The sequence below is a fragment of the Ambystoma mexicanum genome, chromosome 4p, assembly GCF_040938575.1.
Source record: "Ambystoma mexicanum isolate Mex_15411 chromosome 4p, UKY_AmexF1_1, whole genome shotgun sequence".
Classification (NCBI taxonomy): domain Eukaryota; kingdom Metazoa; phylum Chordata; class Amphibia; order Caudata; family Ambystomatidae; genus Ambystoma; species Ambystoma mexicanum.
In genome coordinates, this window is record NC_090927.1 from 69,254,027 (window position 1) to 69,275,033 (window position 21,007).

General features: G+C 46.4%; 1 protein-coding gene across 1 annotated transcript in view; it reads right to left on the bottom strand.

Annotated features, from left to right (window-relative positions):
• The window catches only part of LOC138452762 (uncharacterized), a 330,413-nt gene that overhangs the window by 154,187 nt on the left and 155,219 nt on the right, over positions 1 to 21,007 (bottom strand). The window contains 1 exon segment of the mRNA XM_069605110.1: positions 11,069 to 11,176. Within this exon segment, the coding sequence (XP_069461211.1) occupies positions 11,069 to 11,176 (108 nt within the window).

The window sequence follows — 21,007 nt, forward strand, 5'->3', positions numbered from 1 at the left end:
TTCTGTCTCTGTTGTGAGTGCTCTGAGGCCTATGGGCGATAGGGCGCTATATAAAAACCAGAATAGATAGATAGTAGATACCATTGAGCTTGTGCAGAGAAACCATTACTTTCCAGAATCCTACAGATTAAAAAGTGTAAGGCCAGGAAACCAGACTGAAGAATCCTGCATTGTGTGTCGGAGATACCCGTGGCCCTCCTGCATGGCTGACTGAGTCAGGGAGGAGCAGCAGCCGCTATGGGTCCGTCCTTAGCTCCTGGATCAAAGCAGAGCCAGAGAGATCAACACAGCCGGTGAGTTGGAGAGACCGATGCAAGACCGGTCTCTGTTGAAGTCAAGGTTGCAAGCAGCAACATTGTATAAAGAGCGCAAGCACACAAGAACAAAGATTGGTAACGCGTGTGATGAAAGATGTGAGGAAAGCTTAATTGCGGATGGATGTTTGAACTTTAACAGAAAAAGATAAAATACCAGTGACAGAGTGGTCCGGCACCGCGAGTGTGCTCAATCGAAGGTCTCTGTGAGGCATCCCCCTGGCACTTCCCCCCCTTCCCTGCACTTGCGCGATCTGAATGACACAAGGCCTAGTAAGATCGTTATTTTGTCCTCCCTTTGTTTCTCCATGCTTGTATTGTTGCGCCTAGAACCACCTGTGTATAGGCGTGTTTTCAATGCCACATCATATCATATCCAGCCAAGATGTGGCAGAAGAACAAGTTACTTACCAACTGGTAACATTCTTTCGACTGGATGTTCCTCCAACGTATTCCACATCTTTGACATGTAATTTCCACAGCTGTACACTTCGGAAACTTTTTCAGCAGAGGGCGTCCTGCGTCAATGACGTTGGGTCGATGACCCTCGAAGGCCTCCTTCGAGGGCGACATCACTGGATGTTATAAATGGGATGCACGGTGCCCGTAGCCTCAGTTTAAGTTTTACCCTCAGAACGTGTGGCATCAGTCTCAAGCCAGCTTGACTGCACATAGCCTTGCGGAAACGTAAGCTGCAATCGCATAGGAAATTCTCCAGAGTGGCAGGCTGGGAGGGCGATGTGGAATATGTTGGAGGAACATCCAGTCGAAAGAACGCTACCAGTTGGTAAGTACCTTGTTCTTCAAATGGATTGTGTCCTCCAACGTATTCCACATCTTTGACAGACTCCCAAAGCAGTACCAGTAAATGGATGAGGGAAAAGAAGAGTACCCAATCAGATTGCAGAATAAAGAACCGCCTTCACAAAGGCCTTTTCCAGACCATGGATCGTATCCAGGGAGTAAAGTTTAACAAAGGTGTGGAGCGAAGCCCATGTAGCAGCCTCACAAATATTCCTAATAGGAACTCCCTGTTGGAGGGTGGTGGAAGTAGCCACGCCCCTAGTGGAATGAGCTTGCAACCCTGCAGGAGGGTCTTTACCCGCCAATCGGTAACACTCCATAATGGTGAGGATAATCCACCTGGACAAGGTCTGTTTGGTAACAGCCTGTCCCAATCGGTGTCCAGCATATCTTACAAAGAGTTGATCGTCCACTCTGACCCTGGACATCCTGGAAATGTAAAAGCTCAAAACTCTCCTAGGATCCAACCTATGGAGTCGCTCCTCTTCCTTACCAGGATAAGGAGGAGGATAGATTGAAGGTAGAACCACCTTCTGACTCAAATGAAATTCATAAACTACCTTAGGTAGAAAGGACGGACGTACCATAAGTACAACCATGTCCGTGTGGAACACAGTAAAGGGTGGCTTAGAGGAAAGTGCCTGCAATTCACTCACTCTGCGAGCGGAAGTAACCGCAACCAAGAACACTGTCTTGAAGGACAATAATCTCAAAGGACAAGAGTGCAAAGATTCAAACATAGCACCCATGACAAATTTCAAAAGCAAATTCAAATCCCAAACGGGCACCTGGAAAGGGGACGGCGGGAATACATTAGTCAGTCCTTTAAGAAATCAAAGGAATCTTAAAGTAAGAACATTCCTCTGATGAGCGCATAAAGATAGACAGCGCGCCAGGTAACCCTTAATGGTACCAACTTGAAGGCCCCTGTGGGCCAAAGAAAGTGAGAAAGACAAAAGCATAGGAATGGAGCACTGAAAAGGATCAACATTGTGTCTTCTGCACCAGTCGCAGAACTTACGCCAACGGTAACGGTACAGAAATGTTGCTGGTCTCCTGGCCGAAAGCAACACCTCCATCACGTCATCCGGGAGGTCCCAATCCTTATATCTCAACCTTTCAGATACCAAGCGTGAAGGTTGAGAGTCTTGACCTCTGGATGGAGAAACTGACATTCCTTGCGCAATAGCAGATCCTCTCGGTAGGGAAGACAGCATGGAGGGCAGATGGACATCTCTAGGAGGTCCGGGTACCATGCTCTCCTTGCCCAATCCGGAGCAATAAGGATCATGTGGGACCAGAACCTCTTTAACCTCTGCAACACTTGAGGAATGACAGCGACTGGAGGAAACGAGTACAGCAGTGGGAATGACCAATGCATTACAAACGCGTCTCCTGAGGCTCCTCTCAGAGGAAATTCCCTTGAGCAGAATCTCTCGCACTTCCGGTTGGCACTGGTGGCGAAAAGATCCACTCGCGGTGTTCCCCAAAGGGCAAAGATCTCCTGAAGGACTTCCTGAGCCAACTCCCACTCGTGAGAGACCGTGCTCTGCGTGCTCAGAGCATCCGCCGCCGCATTTTCGTCTCCGGCCAGATGAACTGCCGAGATCAAAATTCCCTGCTGGATGGCCCAGAACCAGAGCTGCATTGCCTCTCTGCACAACGGGAGTGACCCTACCCCTCCTTTTTTGTTGAGGTAATACATGGCCACTGTGTTGTCCGTCATTATCAGGACACTCTTTCCCCGCACAGATGGCAGACAAGCCTTCAGGGCTAGCCTGTTGGCCCTCAGCTCTAACAGGTTGGTGTGGAGTTTCGACTCTGACGGAAACCAACGACCGCTGGCAGTCAAGTTGTCGGCATGAGCACCCCATCCTGTGAGGGAAGCATCCATCACTACAGTCACCTCCGGCCATGGCTGCCAAAACAGCTCCCCCTTCATCAGATTGCCTTCGTTGGCCCACCTCAGAAGATGCTGGGAGACTGGACCGAGAGTGGAATCTGAACGGGATCCAACACCTTGCCTGAGAATTGCAACCACTGCATCTTGAGGACCCATTTCAGGGATCTTATCCTCAGCCTGGCCTCTGGCACCAGAAAAATGCAGGAAGCCATGAGGCCGAGCAACCTTAAGAATTCGAAAGCCGGGAGACTCCGGGCATATTGAAACTTGTCCACCATCTGCAAAATGTGATGAGCCCTCACCTTGGGAGGTTAGCACTTCCCCAAGGACGTGTCTAACACAGCCCTGATGTATTGGAGCAGCTACGCCTAGAAGTGACAGACAGCATCACAGGACCCAGCCGTCAGTCATCAGGGTTTTCCACCCCAGAGAGTTTTCCTGGACACTCCGTTTCTCCCGGCTATCTTTTTTAGGAGCAGGAGGGATGAGGCGGTCAGGGGGATCTCTCATAGTCTTCAGTTGCGACAGATGGTCCAGGTTAGCGTCAGCCTATTATTATCAGTCTGACTTGTCTGTGCATGCAAACCCATGATAGATGGCGACGCCCTTACAGACGAGGATGTCAGCATGGATCAGATGCAGCAACTGATGACAGCAGTGTAGTCTTTAACTCTCGAGGTACAGGGGTTAAAGCAAGAGAATGCTTACCTCCGACCACAGGTAGCCTGTGCGCCCGACAGGCCAGAGATTCCCCCGGGTCCCTTACCCAGAGGGAAATATGACAGTAACCCTCACAAGCTTAAAGAATTTCTCGAAGCTTGCCCCGTTCAGTTGGCCCTCAAGGCATCATTCTTCCCTACAGACAGAGACAAAGTAGGCCAATGATCTCTCACCTTACAGGGGCAGCTTCAGCCTGGGCCACTCCCTTTGTAACCACAAACAATACCATTCTTGATTCCCATCCGTCATTCATTAACAGTTTGAAAGCTATGTTTAGTGGTCAAGAAATCACAGTCTCTTCACAAGAGAGATTGCTGGACTTCAAACAGGGCTCTCAAGACCTTTTAACGTATGTAATTCGATTCAAGCATATGTTGGCTGATACAGCATGGCCAGATGACGCTTTGATCACCCTCTTTAGGAGAAGATTTAAAAGATGAGGTCTCCAGGGTTCTCCGACCAGTCAATCTGGCGGATATGGTCACGCTGACTATGCAGCTGGACTATCATCTCCAGGAAAGACTTGGTGAGAGACGGAGGAGCAGATCGGCCAGAAGCCATCCTGACTTCTCAGTGGCATCATCCGACCCTTGATAGTGGAAGAACCTACGCAGTTTGGGTTAGCCAGGAGACCCCTATCTGCTGAAGAGCAAAACAGATGAAGAACCCTGGGCTTATGTATGTACTGCGGTTCTAAAGACCACCTGGTACAGGAATGGCCGGTGACACCCCCCAGGAGTCAGGGAAATGCAAAAACCCTGTTGTAGGGGGAATCACGTTTCGGGATGACACCCAGGGTTCCCCGGGATCGAGTCTTCTGTTCCATAACACAGATACAACCGATACCCCTATGGTTGTGTTGCTAATGAAAATGTATTTAGGAGATCAAGAACTGCATATGGTTCTGGCACTCGTCGATTGTGGTGCCGCTGGCAACTTTATAGACGACCAGTGGGTCAGAAGGGGTATTACCCACACTATTAAAGACTTCTCCATCCCTGTGGAGAGCATGGATGGCAGCCCCCTCTCTTCAGGGCCTATCCGAGAACAGACCATTCCCCTGCATATGGTGAATTGTTGTTTTTTTTTTAAACATTTGTAATGCGCATCATGGACCCTTAGGCATAAAGGCGCAGACAGTTTGGTCTAACAACAATGAAAACATAAAAGAAGTGCGTCTACTGAGCCTGGCAGCCAGAAGCTGAGACCCCAAGGATGGGAAACAAACCCCCAGATCAAGTGAATAACAGCGTATTCAAGTCACTCTTAAAGACTTGTAGAGAGGTTTGACTTCTCATTATACCAGGTAACTGTTTCCAGAGTTTTGGCACGATCAGGAAAAAAGCGCCATTCTCGGCATTAGATGTTCTGCACCTGGGTAGAGGTAGGTAATTCTGGGTACAGGACCTCAGCGCCCTGCCATTAACTTTGTCATTAATATATGTCTGCAAATAAGATGGCATCTGTCGTTGTCTGCAATTAAAAGTTATGACAAGTACCCTGAATTTGACCCTGGCCTCTATTGGTAACCAATGGAGGGAGCGCCTAGCCGCTGACACATGATCACGGCGGGATAGACCTAACACGACTCTGACTGCCCAATTCTGCACTGTCTAGAGCTTGGGTACATACTGCTTGCTGATGTCTGACAAAAAGCTACAGCAATGATCTATCTTGGCCCCCATTATAGCTCTGATAATGGTTTCAGCGCTTGCCTGAGTAATAAGGGGCCTAAAGTGCGAGAGTAACTTGACGTAGTAGACCGATGCGGATACTACACTGGTTACTTGAGTTCTCCTAGAAAGAGTCTGATCGAGGGTAACACCCAACATTTTAGTTTTAGACACAGGGGTAATGATGTTATCTCCTAGCTTGGACGAGCTGTAAGTCTGGTTCAGCTTTCGCAAAGAGGCTCGGCTGCCCACTATCAAGAATTCCGTCTTACCCCCATTTAGAGCTAGATAGTGGTCAAGCATCCACTTCTCTGTGAGGCTAAATATTCTATTTGTTTCCTGTTCATTCTGCAAGTGGCAACCAGAAAGGGGGACACATTGTGCGTCATCCGCATAGTTTGAAAACATAACTCCCTCCTCTTCTAACATAAAAAAGGAGCCATGAATAAGTTGTACAAACAAGGGGATGTACTAGCCCCCATGTGGTACACCAAAAAGCACAGGAATGGGAGAGGCCTCAGCAGCGTCCGAACAGACTCTGCTACATCTGTGCTCCAAGAAAGAGGCGATCCAGGCAATGGCCCTAGCCGAGAAATTGGCAACCTCCTTCAATCTAGCAGTCAAAATAGAGAGTTCAATCAGGTCGAACGGAGCAGATTGATCCAAAGAAATTAATAGGGAGAGAGCGCCCTTGTCCACCTGATCGAGTAGTCTTGACTTGAACTCAAGGAGGGATGCCTCTGTTCCAAATTATTTTCTGAATCCAGATTGATGTGAGTTTAAGATGGGAAACTGATCAAGATGCTCCACAATCTGACTATAGGCAACCCTATCCAAAATTGTCAGTAAGAATGAAGTGTTGGATATAGAGCAGTAATTCATGGGGTTGTCCCTAGGTAGCCCTGGTTTCTTGAATATGGGAGTGATTTCCTGAGTATGGGAGAGACTATTGTTTGTTTCAGGTGATCCGGGACCTTGCCCTCTTTCAGAGAGGTGTTGATGAATGTACAGACTGCTTTTAATAGACAGGGAGTGCAAGTTATAACTATCATAGAAGAACATGCATCCCCTCTACAGTCGGTTGCTTTGAGCTGTTCAATAATTTTCTTAAGGTCTATCTGTGATATGTAATTGGGTAGTTGTTGGGAGTCAACCTCTTAGGCCTTGTACCCTTTTAAATATTGCAATTTGCAGGTGTTGCGTCGGTGTGAAAATAGTTTCGGAGGAACCACTACCCCAGCTCCGTAGTTTTAAAAGACTTTTCTGGGGTTTTCACACTGTGACTGCACCACACTTGTTATGAGATATTAATATTCAATTTTTGAAAAAATAAACCAAATTTAAATCACAAATCTCAAGTGGGAGAGCCCTTTTTAATGACACGTGTTTCGGCTTATACTGAGCCTTTTTCAAAACAGGGCATATCTCATAGTCATTGCATCACTGTTAATCACACAATGTAAAAACAATGCATATGTGGACAGAGATTAGGGAGAGGTCTGGGGTAGGATTTTTTTTTTAACACTTTTTTATTTTTATCAAACAACACTCCAAACATTACAACCGTTTAGGACATTCACAATCCATATTAAAGCGTTCCATTATTAAATACACTTTACTGTCCCACCCTCTCCCCCCATTAACTTGAGCCGTTCCATCGGTGTCATCCACCTGAGCCTCTTCATGTATCTCTGACATCATCTCATCCATGTCCTCTGCTTCGCCCTCGGACTGGTTGGGGTTTACCATTAAAGCCACCAGTTTTCTCCAGGCTGTCAGGGGACCTACCTCCTCCTCCCCCCTCTAGTGACTGCTTCATACCAGGCCACCGATTCTGACTCCGCCCATTTCAGGAGATCCACCCACAACATCTCCAGTCTGGGCCGGTGGGCTGCCTTCCAGCCCATTGCAATTCTGCGCTTGGCCAAAATGTAAGCCAGATCCTTCATCTTGCTAATATGCTTTAGGTTACGAGGTCTGGGAGAGCTCCCGAGCATGCATGCCCAAGCAGATCCAACGTCAAGCACCACCCCACTGCTAGCCAGTCTTGTTTTCAATTCTATCCAGAATCTGTTCACTTCAGGGCAGGCCCAGAACATATGCAGCAGCCCAGCCTTCTCCCCGCACCTGGGGCATTTCTGTGCACCCGAGCCCCCAAACCTAGCTATTCTGCCGGGGTCAAGTATGCCCTATGGGTGACGTATAGCTGGATCTGCTGAAGTCTCGCATTCCGGACACCTACTTATGGTACCTTTGGGTTCTGTCCCATTGGCCGTCTGTCAAGGGTTCCCCCACCTCCTCCTCCCAATCGTGCCTCAGCTGGAGCAGCTCCCTTCCCGCCTTCATACTCAGTAACTCATATATCCGGGATATTTCGCGACCGCCCTACGAGACATCGTACATCATTTCTATAGTGGCGTCAGGTTGTTCTGCAAGTACTGTTTCGGGCCACCTTTCCCTCACCCGTTTCATAATTCTAGAGTACGTTATATGTTGGCCTTTATGCACCCCGGTCTCTTCCTTCAATCTCTGGAATCGTATTGCCTCCCCCTCCTGCCATATATCACCCAGGGTGGCCAGGCCCACTGGTTCCCAGTATCTGCGAACCCCTTTTATCCGCTGGGAGTCTCCCCCACATAGCACCACCAACGGGACCTGTTGAGAGAGCGGGTCCGGGTCACCCACAGTTCGCCACGCTCTGCGCCAGACCTCCCAGCAGCCTTCCCCTCCCTGCCACTTTCGCCTTGGGCAACCACACTGTCTCTCTAAGAAAATACGGGGCCAGGTCTCCCCGCAAAAGCCTGGCTTCTGCCGACTGAATAGCTGTCCCGCCAGGTAATATAATTCAAAGTTTGGCAAGTTAATACCCCTCTTTTCACACGAGTATTGTAATTTCCAAAGGGCCACCCTGTTCCTGGAGTTGTGCCATATGAAGCCCCTGCACATGCAATGAAGTTTGACAAAAAAGCATTTGGGAATCAAATACGGGACATCCACAAAAAAGTGTAGCAGTCTGGGCAACACAACCATCTTAAGCAAAGCTGCTCTTCCCATCATGGCCAGGGGCAGTCTAGACCAGAACGCCATACTGTTTCTGATGCCTTCAAATGCCTTCGCCGTGTTGTATTTATGCTCTGCCTCTATACTGTGGTATACATTTATGCCTAGGTATCGGAACGTCTCGGTCTGCCAGGGTATCTGCAAAATGGGCAACTTATCTGGTGGAATGACCCTGTATCTCCCTAAGGGGAACACGCTGGACTTCCCTGGGTTTACCGATATGCCCGAGAGGGTGGCGTAGCGATCCATCACCTCCAGGACATATTGCAGATTCTCTTAGAATAGATAGAGGAGCATGTCATCGGCATACAACGATATCAAATGTGTACCTCCTACCGTTTGGATCCCCACCTCCCCGTATTGTTGCCTAAGGCAGACTGCCAATGGCTCCAGCACAAGAATATATAACATGGGCGACCATGGGCATCCCTGTCTGGTCCCTCTACTGAGTTGCCATTTGTCTGAGATCGTGGTGCCTGTTTTAACCCTAGCGATCGGGGAGCTGTATAACATCTTGACCGGTTTCATGTACCCCGGCCCCATCCCAAACCCTCTCAGGGTCGCCATCAACCATGGCCACCTAACTGAATCGAAGGCCTTGACCGCGTCCAATGACAGAATGGCCAGTTTGCCAGGGTCACTCTCAGTTTGGTCAATAATATGATGTAGCCTCCTATGATTGTCAGTGATGTTCCTGCTGGGGACGTAACTTGTTTTGTCTGGGTGTATCAGTTTGCCAATTACTCGCTTGAGCCTACTGACGAGCACCGCTGTGAGTATTTTGCTATCCTGGTTGAGCATCAATAAGGGCCTATACGACCCACAGTTTGCTTCCGGCTTGCCTGGTTTCAAGAGCAGGATGATCACTGCTTCTCGCAGGGTCTCTGGCACTCCTCCCGTTCATAGGCCTTGTTGAACATGGCCAGCAGTGGCTGGAGCAACTCCTGCCTGTACGCTTTGTAAAATGTGCTGGGTAGTCCATCTGACCCAGGCGCCTTACTCGTGGGCAGATGCTGAATCACTGCGTCCAGTTCGTCTGCGGTGATTGGGGCCTCTAGGCCCGCTCGTTCCAGGTCGTCTAGGGTGGGCAGGCCCATATCCTCTAGTGTTTCCGAAATTTCTTGGCCCATGTCTCCGCCTGTATCCTCGTACAGGCGTTTATAATACCTGAGGAACTCTTCATTCACACCGTCCTGGGTATCATAAATCTGGTCATCTTCCCCCCTGATTACTGATCGGGGTGTCTCATTTTTATATAACCAGGACAGCAATCTGCCCGACTTGTCCCCGCCCGCATGTTGCCTTTCCACGTATTTCTTATAATTCAACTTGCATAGCCTGTCCCAGAGCTCTCCGCTAGCACCCTGCAGCTCCCTTATCTGTACCCCGTCTTCCCGGGTGGTCCCCCCCTTACGTATCAAATCCTGTAGTTCCCTTTCCGTATCCTGTAACTCCCGTTCTATACCCCCTTGGAGCCCCCTGGATTTAGATATGCCAACCCCTCGCACCACCACTTTGAATGCCTCCCATACAGTTCCCACTGATTGCACACTACCAGTATTAATGTAGAAGTATTCCGTGATGGCCTCCCTTAGGTCTTCTCGGAATCCTGAGTCCTGTAGGGCCTCAGCTCTAAGCCTCCACGTCGGGATACGCGCCCTAGGGGGGGGTGGTATCGCCTGGGGTAGGATTACATGGAAATGAGAGATAATAAAAGAGAAAATGAAAATAAGACTTATGTTACTTACATGTTGAATCTCACATGCTGATGTTAAGGACAACATTTCATGTACAGTGTTTGATGGTATATGTGATGTTTGTGGCTATATCAATGACCAACTACTAAGACATTTTAATTTGTGCTGTCATCCCCTAATATACGAAAAGAACATATTTATACTCTGTTGCCAAGTGCATTCCACTTTTAGATATGTTGATTGAACTCTTACCATCACTTAGGCGTTCCAAATGCATGGATGTGAGAAATAATGGTCACTTGCTTGAATCCCTGGGTTTGAATCTCACCTGTAAAGTATGTTATTTGTGAACAATTTGCGAAATGTCCCAGAGTATACTCATGTTTAGTACTTCCTGGGTTTGAGCCTACATTTTGCTTCAACAGTGTTAGTCACCACGATAAGTTTAAATTATCATTTGAAACATACACTAATTATTATTTGCCAAGTTCTTGCACAAATAATTTTTGGGTTTCCCAGCAATAGCTGTAATTACGCATTTGAACATGGTGGGGCATGGCTGTGAGCAGTGTGTTTCATAACCAAGTAATAGCTGTAATTCGGATAGTCGCATTCACTAGCCGTATGTACACTGATGGGGCATTTGTTCTATGTGTGTGCGTCTTGATACACATAAATCCATTGATGTGAAATAAGATAATACAAATAATTACGAACATCCCGCGCACATTGTCATGCGCGTGTTATCGTTTTACTATAAGTAGCGTGGTATTGCAAAAACCCAGGCAAGAAATTACCTAGCTTAGCCCATACTCCATTCGCTGTTCAGCAAGGTTGAACGAGCGTCAAAATATTTCAACACGAGAAATGATAGTGCCCAGGATCCCAAGGGCTTACCTGCAAAGTCGAGTGCTGAGTTAGTGTTAGCAGGTGTAACCATGACAATGGAGCCAAGTCCTTCTTTGCTGTCCACGTCTGGGTCGAATACAGCCGCCATGTTTAGGGCTCAAAAATAGGATATGTACGGTTTAAAATTATATAGATCCCAACACACCTAATTAGATTCCTAATAGGTCAATCGAGCCTTTGCCAGACACCCAAAAACAGACGAATGTTCATATTTTCGTCCATTGACAACGCATAATTTGGTACGTTGTTACTTATAAGCGGATTGTATGTATATTTTGAAATGTACTGAATTTTTGTCAAAAATTATAAATGATCGTGCTCCAAGGCAAATAGTGGTAAATCAGGCATTTTCATCCCTTTGTCAATGATAATGGTTCTGACTCCATGATGTCAGATGTATCTGAATACGAAGAAAGGCTAATCCCGTATGATGTGATTATTGGACATTCACTAGTGTTGGCTCTATAGTCAAGGATCGATTGATTCCATACGTATGAAGGTAGCCATCCATAGGTGCTCTCTCCTAGGGTGAGATCTGAACAATTATATGTGAGTGGTGAAAGCAGGAATTCTGTTTCTATTAAATCCCCCTGCAGAGCTCTGGTTTTAGCCAGCTGGTCAGCCAGGTAATTCCCAGTCTTATCTTGCCCCTCTATCTTGGAATGACCTCTTATCCTCTTCGAATAGATTATAATCTCTGGAGGTCACCAGATCATCGATTGACTGGGTCAGTTTGGCATGCTTTAGGGGTTTGTTGTTGGCACAAAGCATGCCTCGATTATTCCAGTTAATCAGGTGCTCAACAACCCCATTCCGGACATAATCAGAGTCAGTGATTATGACCAGTTCATTGAGTTGGTAGTGTACTGCGGTGAGGGTGTCTTGATATACAGCCATCAACTCTGCAACCCGACTACTTCTGGGTCCTATTTTATAACCAGCAGAAGGTTCCGGGGTATCACTCATCCAGGCAGTCCCAATGCCAGCCACCAGTTCTTTTTTCCCCACTGTTCTCGACATGTTAGGAGCACCCATCCACATAAACTGTGGGTATCCCCTGACATGTGCCTTCTTCATAGACTTTGTTTGGGAAAGTTAAGTATGTCTCCATGTTGTTGTTGGTCATTAGACTCGTCCTCGAAAAAGTTTTCTTGAGGACAATCATGCAAGTCCGCCAACCCCTGCGCTAGGGGACTCTTCTTATTTTGGCCATATCTGACCTCCACAGGAAAGCCTTGCATGGACAGAATCCAGGAAGTAATTCTGAAATTACTAATGCTCCCCGCCTGGATTCTGTCACTTTGTAGATACTGCAAGCAAGGGTTGGTGGGGAGTCTCGCCAATGATGTGCTCCCCCTGTATGAATGGGCAGTAATTTTTCAGTGCCCACACTGTTGCCAGGAGTGTCTTCTCGCAGTCATTGAATGTTTCCTCCACAGAGGACAAAGTCTTGCTCGCGTATGAGATGACTTTGTTGACCTTGTCATGTTAGGCAAGTATCTGGGAAACCCTGTCTCCAAGAAGAACTCCCTGTTCTTTATAGGGTAAGCCAAACAAGGAGCCTGGGAAAGGTTTCTTGTCAGTTGTTTAACTGCCTAAGATTGTTCTGGACCCCACTCCAACTTGACTCCGGTCTTTAATAAATGGACCAAGGGTTGAGTGACCTCTGTATAGTCTTCGATGAACTTTGGACTATAATTAGTAAGCCCAAGAAGGCTTCTTAATTCTCGCAGAGTGGTAGGGTTTTTTAATTTGAATAAGGCTTCTACCTTCTTCGCCTGGGGATGAAGACCCTAAGGTGTGATCTCGTGCCCCAAGAAGTTCACTCGGGTCTTACACCACTGTGCCTTCTGAAACGACCGGTTTGCTCCAGCCTTCTGCAACTGGGTAAGAACAGAGCAGATTTCTGCTATATGTTCCTCCACAGTCTAGCTCTTGATCAAAACATCAACATTGCCGGAATTAATGTATTCAAAGGTCCAAATGGGGTCCGGGTCCACGTGTACTGCTGCCCGCCAAAGGTAAAGGCAAGCTTGTACTGGTCTTCCCTACTCAAGGGGTACTGTCCAGTAACCGTTGGTCAGGTCAGTGGTGGTGTACACCTTTGACCTTTGGATCTGGTCCAGTCCCTGATCGATGTAGGGAAGGGGCCATCTTGACATGTGGACCCGTTTGTTCAACTCCCTCAGGTCTGCACATAGTCTCCATTGGCCGTTGGATTTGAGGATCCCCAGTACCAGGTTGTTGAAGGTACTGTGGATCAAACAAATTATCCCACAGGATTGTAAATTCTTAATAATCTCTGTGAGTGACTCCATGAATGCGAGAGGTAACCAGTATTGTTTCACAAATACGAGAGCCATCTCGGGGTCCGTGGGAATGGTGGTTGAATGAATGATGTGCGTCCACAGTAATATGAGTCCACTGAAAAGTGTTCTTGGAATTCCAGGAAGACCTGTTTTAGCTTTTGTCTTTGCTCCTCGGTCTCACAGGCATCAGCCAGATTGATCTTTTCCTCGACCATCTGACCTCAGGCTTGGCAATTTCAGCGGTATCCTCCAGTTGGGTGGAGAGATCTCTTTTGATGGTGTTGACCTGGACAGGGGATTCAAGGTAGTGGAAGGATCAGCAAAGAATTATTCAGGAAACTCACAAAAGATCAGACCGTTCCCACATTTAAATTGATTAACAAATGGGAAGTAGGTCTGTAAACCCCAAATTCCAAACATTTCCTGCCTAGCAGGTGTATGCTAAAGATTTCCAATGGCAACAAAAGTATAGAGCATAATTGTTGGGTGGTGAGCCATGTCCCTTCCGCTTTTTATCTGGGAAGTGACATTCTCAACTGATTTGCAATCAATTTGGACCTAATTAATAATAAAGCCTTTTTCTCTTCTCCTTTTATTCCTTTTGGTTTAGGCTCAGAGCCGTGTCTCTCACTTTAATATGCAGGATGGGGCTTTGTTTTCCTCTTTTCCCAGGATATTCTGTCCCACTGGTTCAGTCTCTTATTATTCTGTTTTTCATGAACCTTTTATCTTGATTCGCAACATTCATGTCTATTGGTTTGTGAAGTTAATTCTCATTTTCGTTCTGCTTTACTTCGACCAATAAGGCATAAAACCCATACAATACATATAAAAAGTAAAATAAAATGCATTCTTACAAAATACAGTGTGATGGAGCAAAAAAGGACAAACAATTACAAAGGTTATGCATTCTATAAAAGCTGTTCCAAGTAAAATATAGACACAAAAGATTATATACAGCATTCAAGAAGGTAAACAAAACCTGTAGCTTCCTCATATTAGGAGAACAAGTTAAAAGGAAGATCAGACACTAAGTTGGAGGAGAACAAATCTTGCAGCCTCCATGGTTGTTTGTGACTAATCTTCCATTGATCTAATCATTAGGCCACAATAATTCATTAAATCGATTGCGGCAGGTACAGTCCTATGGTATTTTTCGGGCCCCATTCCTGTAACTCAATACAATTTAGGGTAGTGATCAGCAGTCACAAATACACTCACTATGTCAAAGTTTGAAAAATAAGCCACCAATACCATCAACATCTAGATCATGTGGAATTCACAGCAGCATTTTCTTAGTTCTAAAACTCCAACTCCATCTCAAATACCTGCAAGTTGCAAAAACAGTGGAATATTGACAGAGGTTGAGCAGATTACCAATGCATCTGCCACCGTCCTGTAACCACGAAGGCGCACTCCTGCAACCATGAAGGCGCAGGAGTGGCCTTAGGTAGCGCTTCCTTAGCGATATTGTGGCCGGACACAGCATGAAAAAATGCTGAAGATTCTCATTCGCCCTTTTGCACAGAGGGCACAGTAAGGAACTCATGGTGGGAACAGTAGAGACAGACAAAGGTGATCACAGTTCAAGGGTGTTTATTAAACTGTAAATGCAGGGTGGAAAAAACGCCTAAGCTAAACCTAAATCTAAGATGGGAGCAAGCGTCGACCATCAAATGAAAAATAAGGCAATCCGTGTGGCATTGTGTCCAAATAAAAAGGCCTAAACTATAAAAACCTATTGCCAATTCCTTACAACTAATTACAGAAAAAGTGTAGGATAGGGTTTCAATAAAGAAAGAAGTGTTCACAAATAATCAGGATGTGATTGCCAGGGTTCTGCCTTCTCCACGTTTTTTGCACGGGACAAGGTGGGTCTCCTGAACACAGCACACACTTGAGCTTTCCTAGCACGAGCCGACAGTTCCATTCCAGCTATCAGGTTCTTCGATGGTTAAGTCACTTTTCAATTAAAAAGCCTCTTGCCTTCGAGGCCTGATGTATCCAACAAACAAACACAAAGTGCCGCTTCATGTATACCCTGGGTGATGGCAGTTCACTATGGGACTTTAGACTTCGCCCCTTCTTGTTAGCATCCCTCTGCCGGGTTCACTCTTACCAACTTTACGAAACACTGTTCATTACTGATTTCACCATGCCGGATTAATTTCCCTTCTTTCACAATCATCTGTCGGTCAAAGACTTTCAAAGGTACAGAGAATTTTACAAGACCCGTGTATGACCACTTTGACCTTTCGTTACCAAGGCGTTGTGGTTATGGTAGTCTCTACCTTCGGGATATCCCAGAGAGTTTTCTGCATGAGCACCCATGTGGTGCCGGACGCCTCTGTTGCAGGCTTTCCCCTACTTTCTCAATAGTCACTTTAATCTTTCCTATGTTCAAATTAGCTGTTTGCGCCTTTTCGTTCAACACAGCCCAGTTTCTTATCGACTCTCCCCTCGACTCACCGGCTGTGATGAACCACTTGGCTTTCTTCTCCTTTGAGTCAAGGTTAGTACCACAGAGACCAGCGTCTTTCAATGGCTTGGCTATCAGTGGAGGAGGGTCTCATGTACCACTGACATCTGCTGCAACACAAGCTGGCCTTTGTTCGCCTGCTTATGTTTCCGTCTGCGGACCACAGCTGCAAGTGCGTTCGAAACATATGGGTTTCTTGTCTTCCACTCTCATCTGGTGTAGTGCAGCTTGGGGCCTCCCTCAGACTGCAACTACAGTCCTCTCTCTCTTCTCCTGCTTCTCTCTCCTCCCTCGTAAGAAGCACGTCCTTTCACATATTCACCCCAGTACAGTGGACGTTTTGATTTAATGGGAAACAACCTTCTCTCTCAAGAAAATTATATCCCTTAGGAGTTTCTTCGTCCCAGTTTTGATAACTCATATTTTCCTGTGTTGTAAAACATCCCAAGTAGGCCATGGTAAAGCTAGCCTGAGGGAGTTCCTCAACGCCTAGGGAGGGTATTGCGGAGCGGGCTCACCTCCCCAGCCTCACAGGAAAGGGCTCCTCCTTGGGGCGAAGGGACTAATTCCCTCGGTTTGTCACATCTTCCATTGAGAGAATGTAGGTTTGGCAATAGTGATTTCTTGAGATTCTCACTAGATGCAGGACTCCCATTCAAATTCTCCCTGAACTGAGTTCTTCCCCATTACCTTTTTAGGGAAGATAAGGTCTATTTTGGCACCTTCTCCAGTGCTTGAGTCTCATTTAGGTTTAGGAGCCTTGAGGTCCTCTCACATTTACCCACTTCTTGTTTCCGACTTGCTGGCTTCTTGCGTAGTATTCCATGGGTATATGGGCTGTAATATCGTGAGCAGTTCTCCCCGGTCTTCTTCCTGGACCTCGGGTGGCATATCCTCTGGTGTTTTAGTGGGAATGGGTTGCCAGTGCTTCCAGGTCTCGAATGTCTTGTCTGGTTCCATTGTGGTTTCGTCTTTCCACATTTGTCTGTGGGTAGCTCCTCTTTGGGTTCATGAAGTATGCAAGCACAGGAGACAACAGGCAGGAACCACACGTAGACTCTAAGTACAAAAGCAAATGTATGCTTCATTTCTTCTTGTTACAGAAGAAGGTTAAGTAGGAGGAAAAGGGAATACATCCTTCTAGTTCAGGTTCCCATGTAGAAGTCCTATCTGTCACGTGGAACATTGAGGTTCTCCATCTAGCAAACACACACAGCATTTCATTAGTTATTACAAATGAATACTACAGTTCATTTTGTATTCAACTAGTTTCCGATCTTTCTCCCGTCTGAGGCTGCAACCTGATCTTTGGAGTGCAGTCTCCCTTGACTTGTTTTTGGTGTAGTTCGCAGATCAGAATCCGGCTGGAACTTGATAACTAGTCCTTTCCGACAATTGGACTGGTTGTGACATACCTTCCATTGGTCTCTTTAGGATCTTTCTGCTATCACTATTATCTGCTGGGCATCAGACTTTGCCCTGGCATCAGTCTTTGTAGGTGTCCTGGTTCCATTTCCCCAGTCTGCCTTCTGGTTTTCTCACTGTTTGTTGATGGGATCAACAGTTATCAGCATTGGGGCTTCTGTTCTCAGGCGTCTTGTCTGTGCATGAAAGAAAACAATCACCTCCCCTCTTTGCATCGTGACTGGTCATTTCCTCAGATTGTATTTCACCAGGTCTAGCTCCCAATTAATCCATCTGCCCCAACGGCAGCAAATAATATTATCCTTTCTGGGTATGGTTACGCGTTTGTCACAGGGCCATACAAGACCTACCAGAACTTTCACCTCCAGGCCGGTGTTAATTAGCACCCTATAACTTGCAAGTGCCTCCAAATATGACAGTGAAAAGATGTGGAGGATGGCAGTCCGGTTTCACTTTTCTGACAACACGGAAGTATGTTGGCTGAGTCTTGCTGGCGGGTCTGAGATGAGAGCGTTTCTCTGCGACATTGGGCTAAGGTGTTTTGCAAATTTATAAACACCTTTGGATTTATGGCTTCAGTGAATTTGCATTGTATTGATGCCCATCGGTACTGTTAACTACAGTTCGTTACCCACGTGACCATCGTGTTGGATTGTGAATATTGAACAGTGCTGTATTACTTTCAGCTGGTTTTGACTACATCTGTTGGTAGATGTGCCTAGGGCCCCTACTGCACAATATTGGAAGAATTTTAAAACTACAGAAAAGAAGTGTTTGTTTCCCCTGAAGAGAGTTCAGCCATTTGTGGCTCCAAGAACTGAAACATGTCGCGAATATATGCATTGTCTGAAACACATTTGTTTTATGATATTGTGATTTGCTGCTACGATTGTGTTCATGTATGTGGTGTAAATGTTTTATGTATAATGGTTTTTATGTGAATTGAGTAACTTCACTGTACTTTTTACGATCAGTTATTGTGCTATATTGTGGGTCTTCTTTTCTAATTTTTCACCTTTTTTATGTATAATAAACGTATATATTTTTGTATTTGTTGTACTTTATCTATTTTTCAAGATATTAGTACGCGTCTTCCAGTTAGGAATACGTGTAGGGTCTCAGTATTACGCATAGATTTTATTATTTCTTTGTCCTATCTCTTTGTCTAAGTATATTTTTATACCCCCTAAAGGTAGAGATAGTGAATGTTAGGGGTTCATTTTGTTTTTCCCTTTATTGATTCACTGGTCCAAGGATTCTGGCAGGATGGACTATTGCATAACCCAAATAAAGTTTTAAGAAGAGAAAGCTGCGTTACAGAAAACCTGGGAGAAGTACTAGGACAGGCCGTGAAAGCAAGGAGGGTAAAGGAACCACTAGATTCTTGAAGGCGCTCTCCCAGGAATGACTGCTTGTTTTGTTTTTGATTGGCATAGGGTGCTTGTGACGAATTGTGGGATGATGTCACTTCTTCCCACATGGGAGGCCATCTTTGTGAGGCCAGCGAGGTCAGACCGCTAACCGATACTCCCCCGTAGGGGCGGTAAAGTGCGGGCAAACCTTACAGGAAGAGAATCCCCTCATGGGGGTGAGGACTCCTGGTCCATACTAAAACTCCCTACCCTTCATACCCTTAAAACTTCAAGGTCTAGATTTGACACATTGACTTGGAAGGAGAGCACTAATATGTGTTGTGATACTCCTACCGGTACCCCAGGGAAAGGTAGCCAAATACGGGTGATAGATAAACAGGACCACTCACCATGACTATTTCAAGGTACTGTGAAGAGGTAGCCACGAAGGGATGTAAAGGTTACTTCCAACTCTATGTCGAATACTGAGACGAGGAAGAGCACAAGAAGAATGTGGATAAACAACTAGAGTCATTCTCAAGTATTTGGGCAAGTACTGAGACAAGGTTGCCCATAGGAGGCATGACGAATACCAAAGAGACTGATAACCATATCATTGATGCTACGCAAAGGCGGGGTCAAGAATATAAAATCAAAAGAGAGAATGGACTAGGTGTCATGGTGGAATCCAGAAGTATGCAAACCGAACCCGCGAAGTTCGAATGAGAGGAACCGCAGCATTTCTCTAGGAGGATGCCACCAAAAGATGGATGCTATTGAGCCATCAAGGGAGTTGACAGGGAGCAGACTCCATTGCTGGTGGCAGGATCAAAGAAGGGCCCAGAGAAGACGCCCACACCACCAGCAAAATGAATAGCAGCCTAAGAGGATCGAAGGAAAGCCTGGGGCATCCATGACCCATGAAACCCGGAGCCGTGTCCCCACGCAATTGGAGGCAACGGAAACAGCGGGAATGCCGGGTGGGGTCCGGAAGGAATCCCAACCGAGATAGAAGGCACTAGAGAGTGCATCGGGAGTCATCTCACTTAGTGCAGTGGGAACCAACATACCACTGCCAAAGCAGGTGCTAGAGAGTGCAACAGGAGTCCTCTCCCTCGGCACAGTGATCAAGCAGTTACCGCTGCTAAAGAAGAGACTGAGGACATCTGGAGTCATGAGTGGTTATCCAAGGTCCACTGTAAACAAGGTTAGGAATGTTGCCATATCTTGGAAAGAACTGAAATAACTGTAACAAAACCTGCTTAAAAACCAGAAAGGACAAATGGGAGAACTGGGAAAAACCAGCCTGGGGAAGGGAGGCAATCCCCTGGCCTTGTCTTGACAGGACATGTAAAGTAGTTATATTCTTGTCATAAGACTGTGTCCAGCCACCAGGAGAAGGGAGCCATTCTCCTAGTGCAAGAACTTTATATTACGTCGAGATTCTTTTGTTTAAGTGTTAGGGCGAGATTGCTAGGATTCTGATGGAGGACAGACAACATATTCCTTTGGACAGATTTTCTGACAAACCCCACGTTTTATTAGGTTGAGGAAAGGAAACCTCCCATAGAAGTAGTGACAGCTAGGTTTATTTAGTGACATAAATAAAAGCTCATCAGCTAAAATGTCCCCGCCTGGTTAGTCTCCTCCTTTGACGCCCTCATAGCTGCAAACGTATAGCATAGGATTATTGAACACTTCTGTTGGCCAAAACGTGGAACATTTTCTTAGTAGTATACTTTTAAGACTAGGTTTGAAGACTTTCTGTTGCCCACATCATTTAAACTTTTTCTTTTCTACGTCCCAGGAGGGGCAGGATTAGGGATTACTTGATACATCAGGAGATTCCGAAACCGGAGGAGCAGTTATTTCCATAGCCGATCTGAACACTGTTTTATATAGGGGTCCCTCTTTAGTTTTAGTTTTCCCTAGTTCCCTTAGGCATTTGTCCACACTAACTCCTAATCTGCCACTAAACGTGACAGTATCAGAGGCCTGACCCTGTCAAGAGGGGATGGGGGTCACTCAACATGGGGAAGGAGGCCAAACATGGGGTATTTCCCCAGAGGATGGGGTGGAGGAGTTCGGAGGGCCCGAGTCTCTGTCCCTTCTACATGTGCCTGCCTGAATATGTCAAACACCACTTCTTGATCCATACCTGTTGCACACCATGCTCTTCAGTGGTATTGCTCTTCTCTTATAGGACCACCCTTACCAGGGTTTCTGGTACAGAGAACCCAGTCAGCCGCTCACCAGAGAGAGGCGCTGTGGCAAGCAGAGATGCAGAAGTATGCTTCACTGGCAGTACAGAGGCTCCAAATAAACCGGACACGACCTGCAGAAATGACTGTTTGCAGCCCAC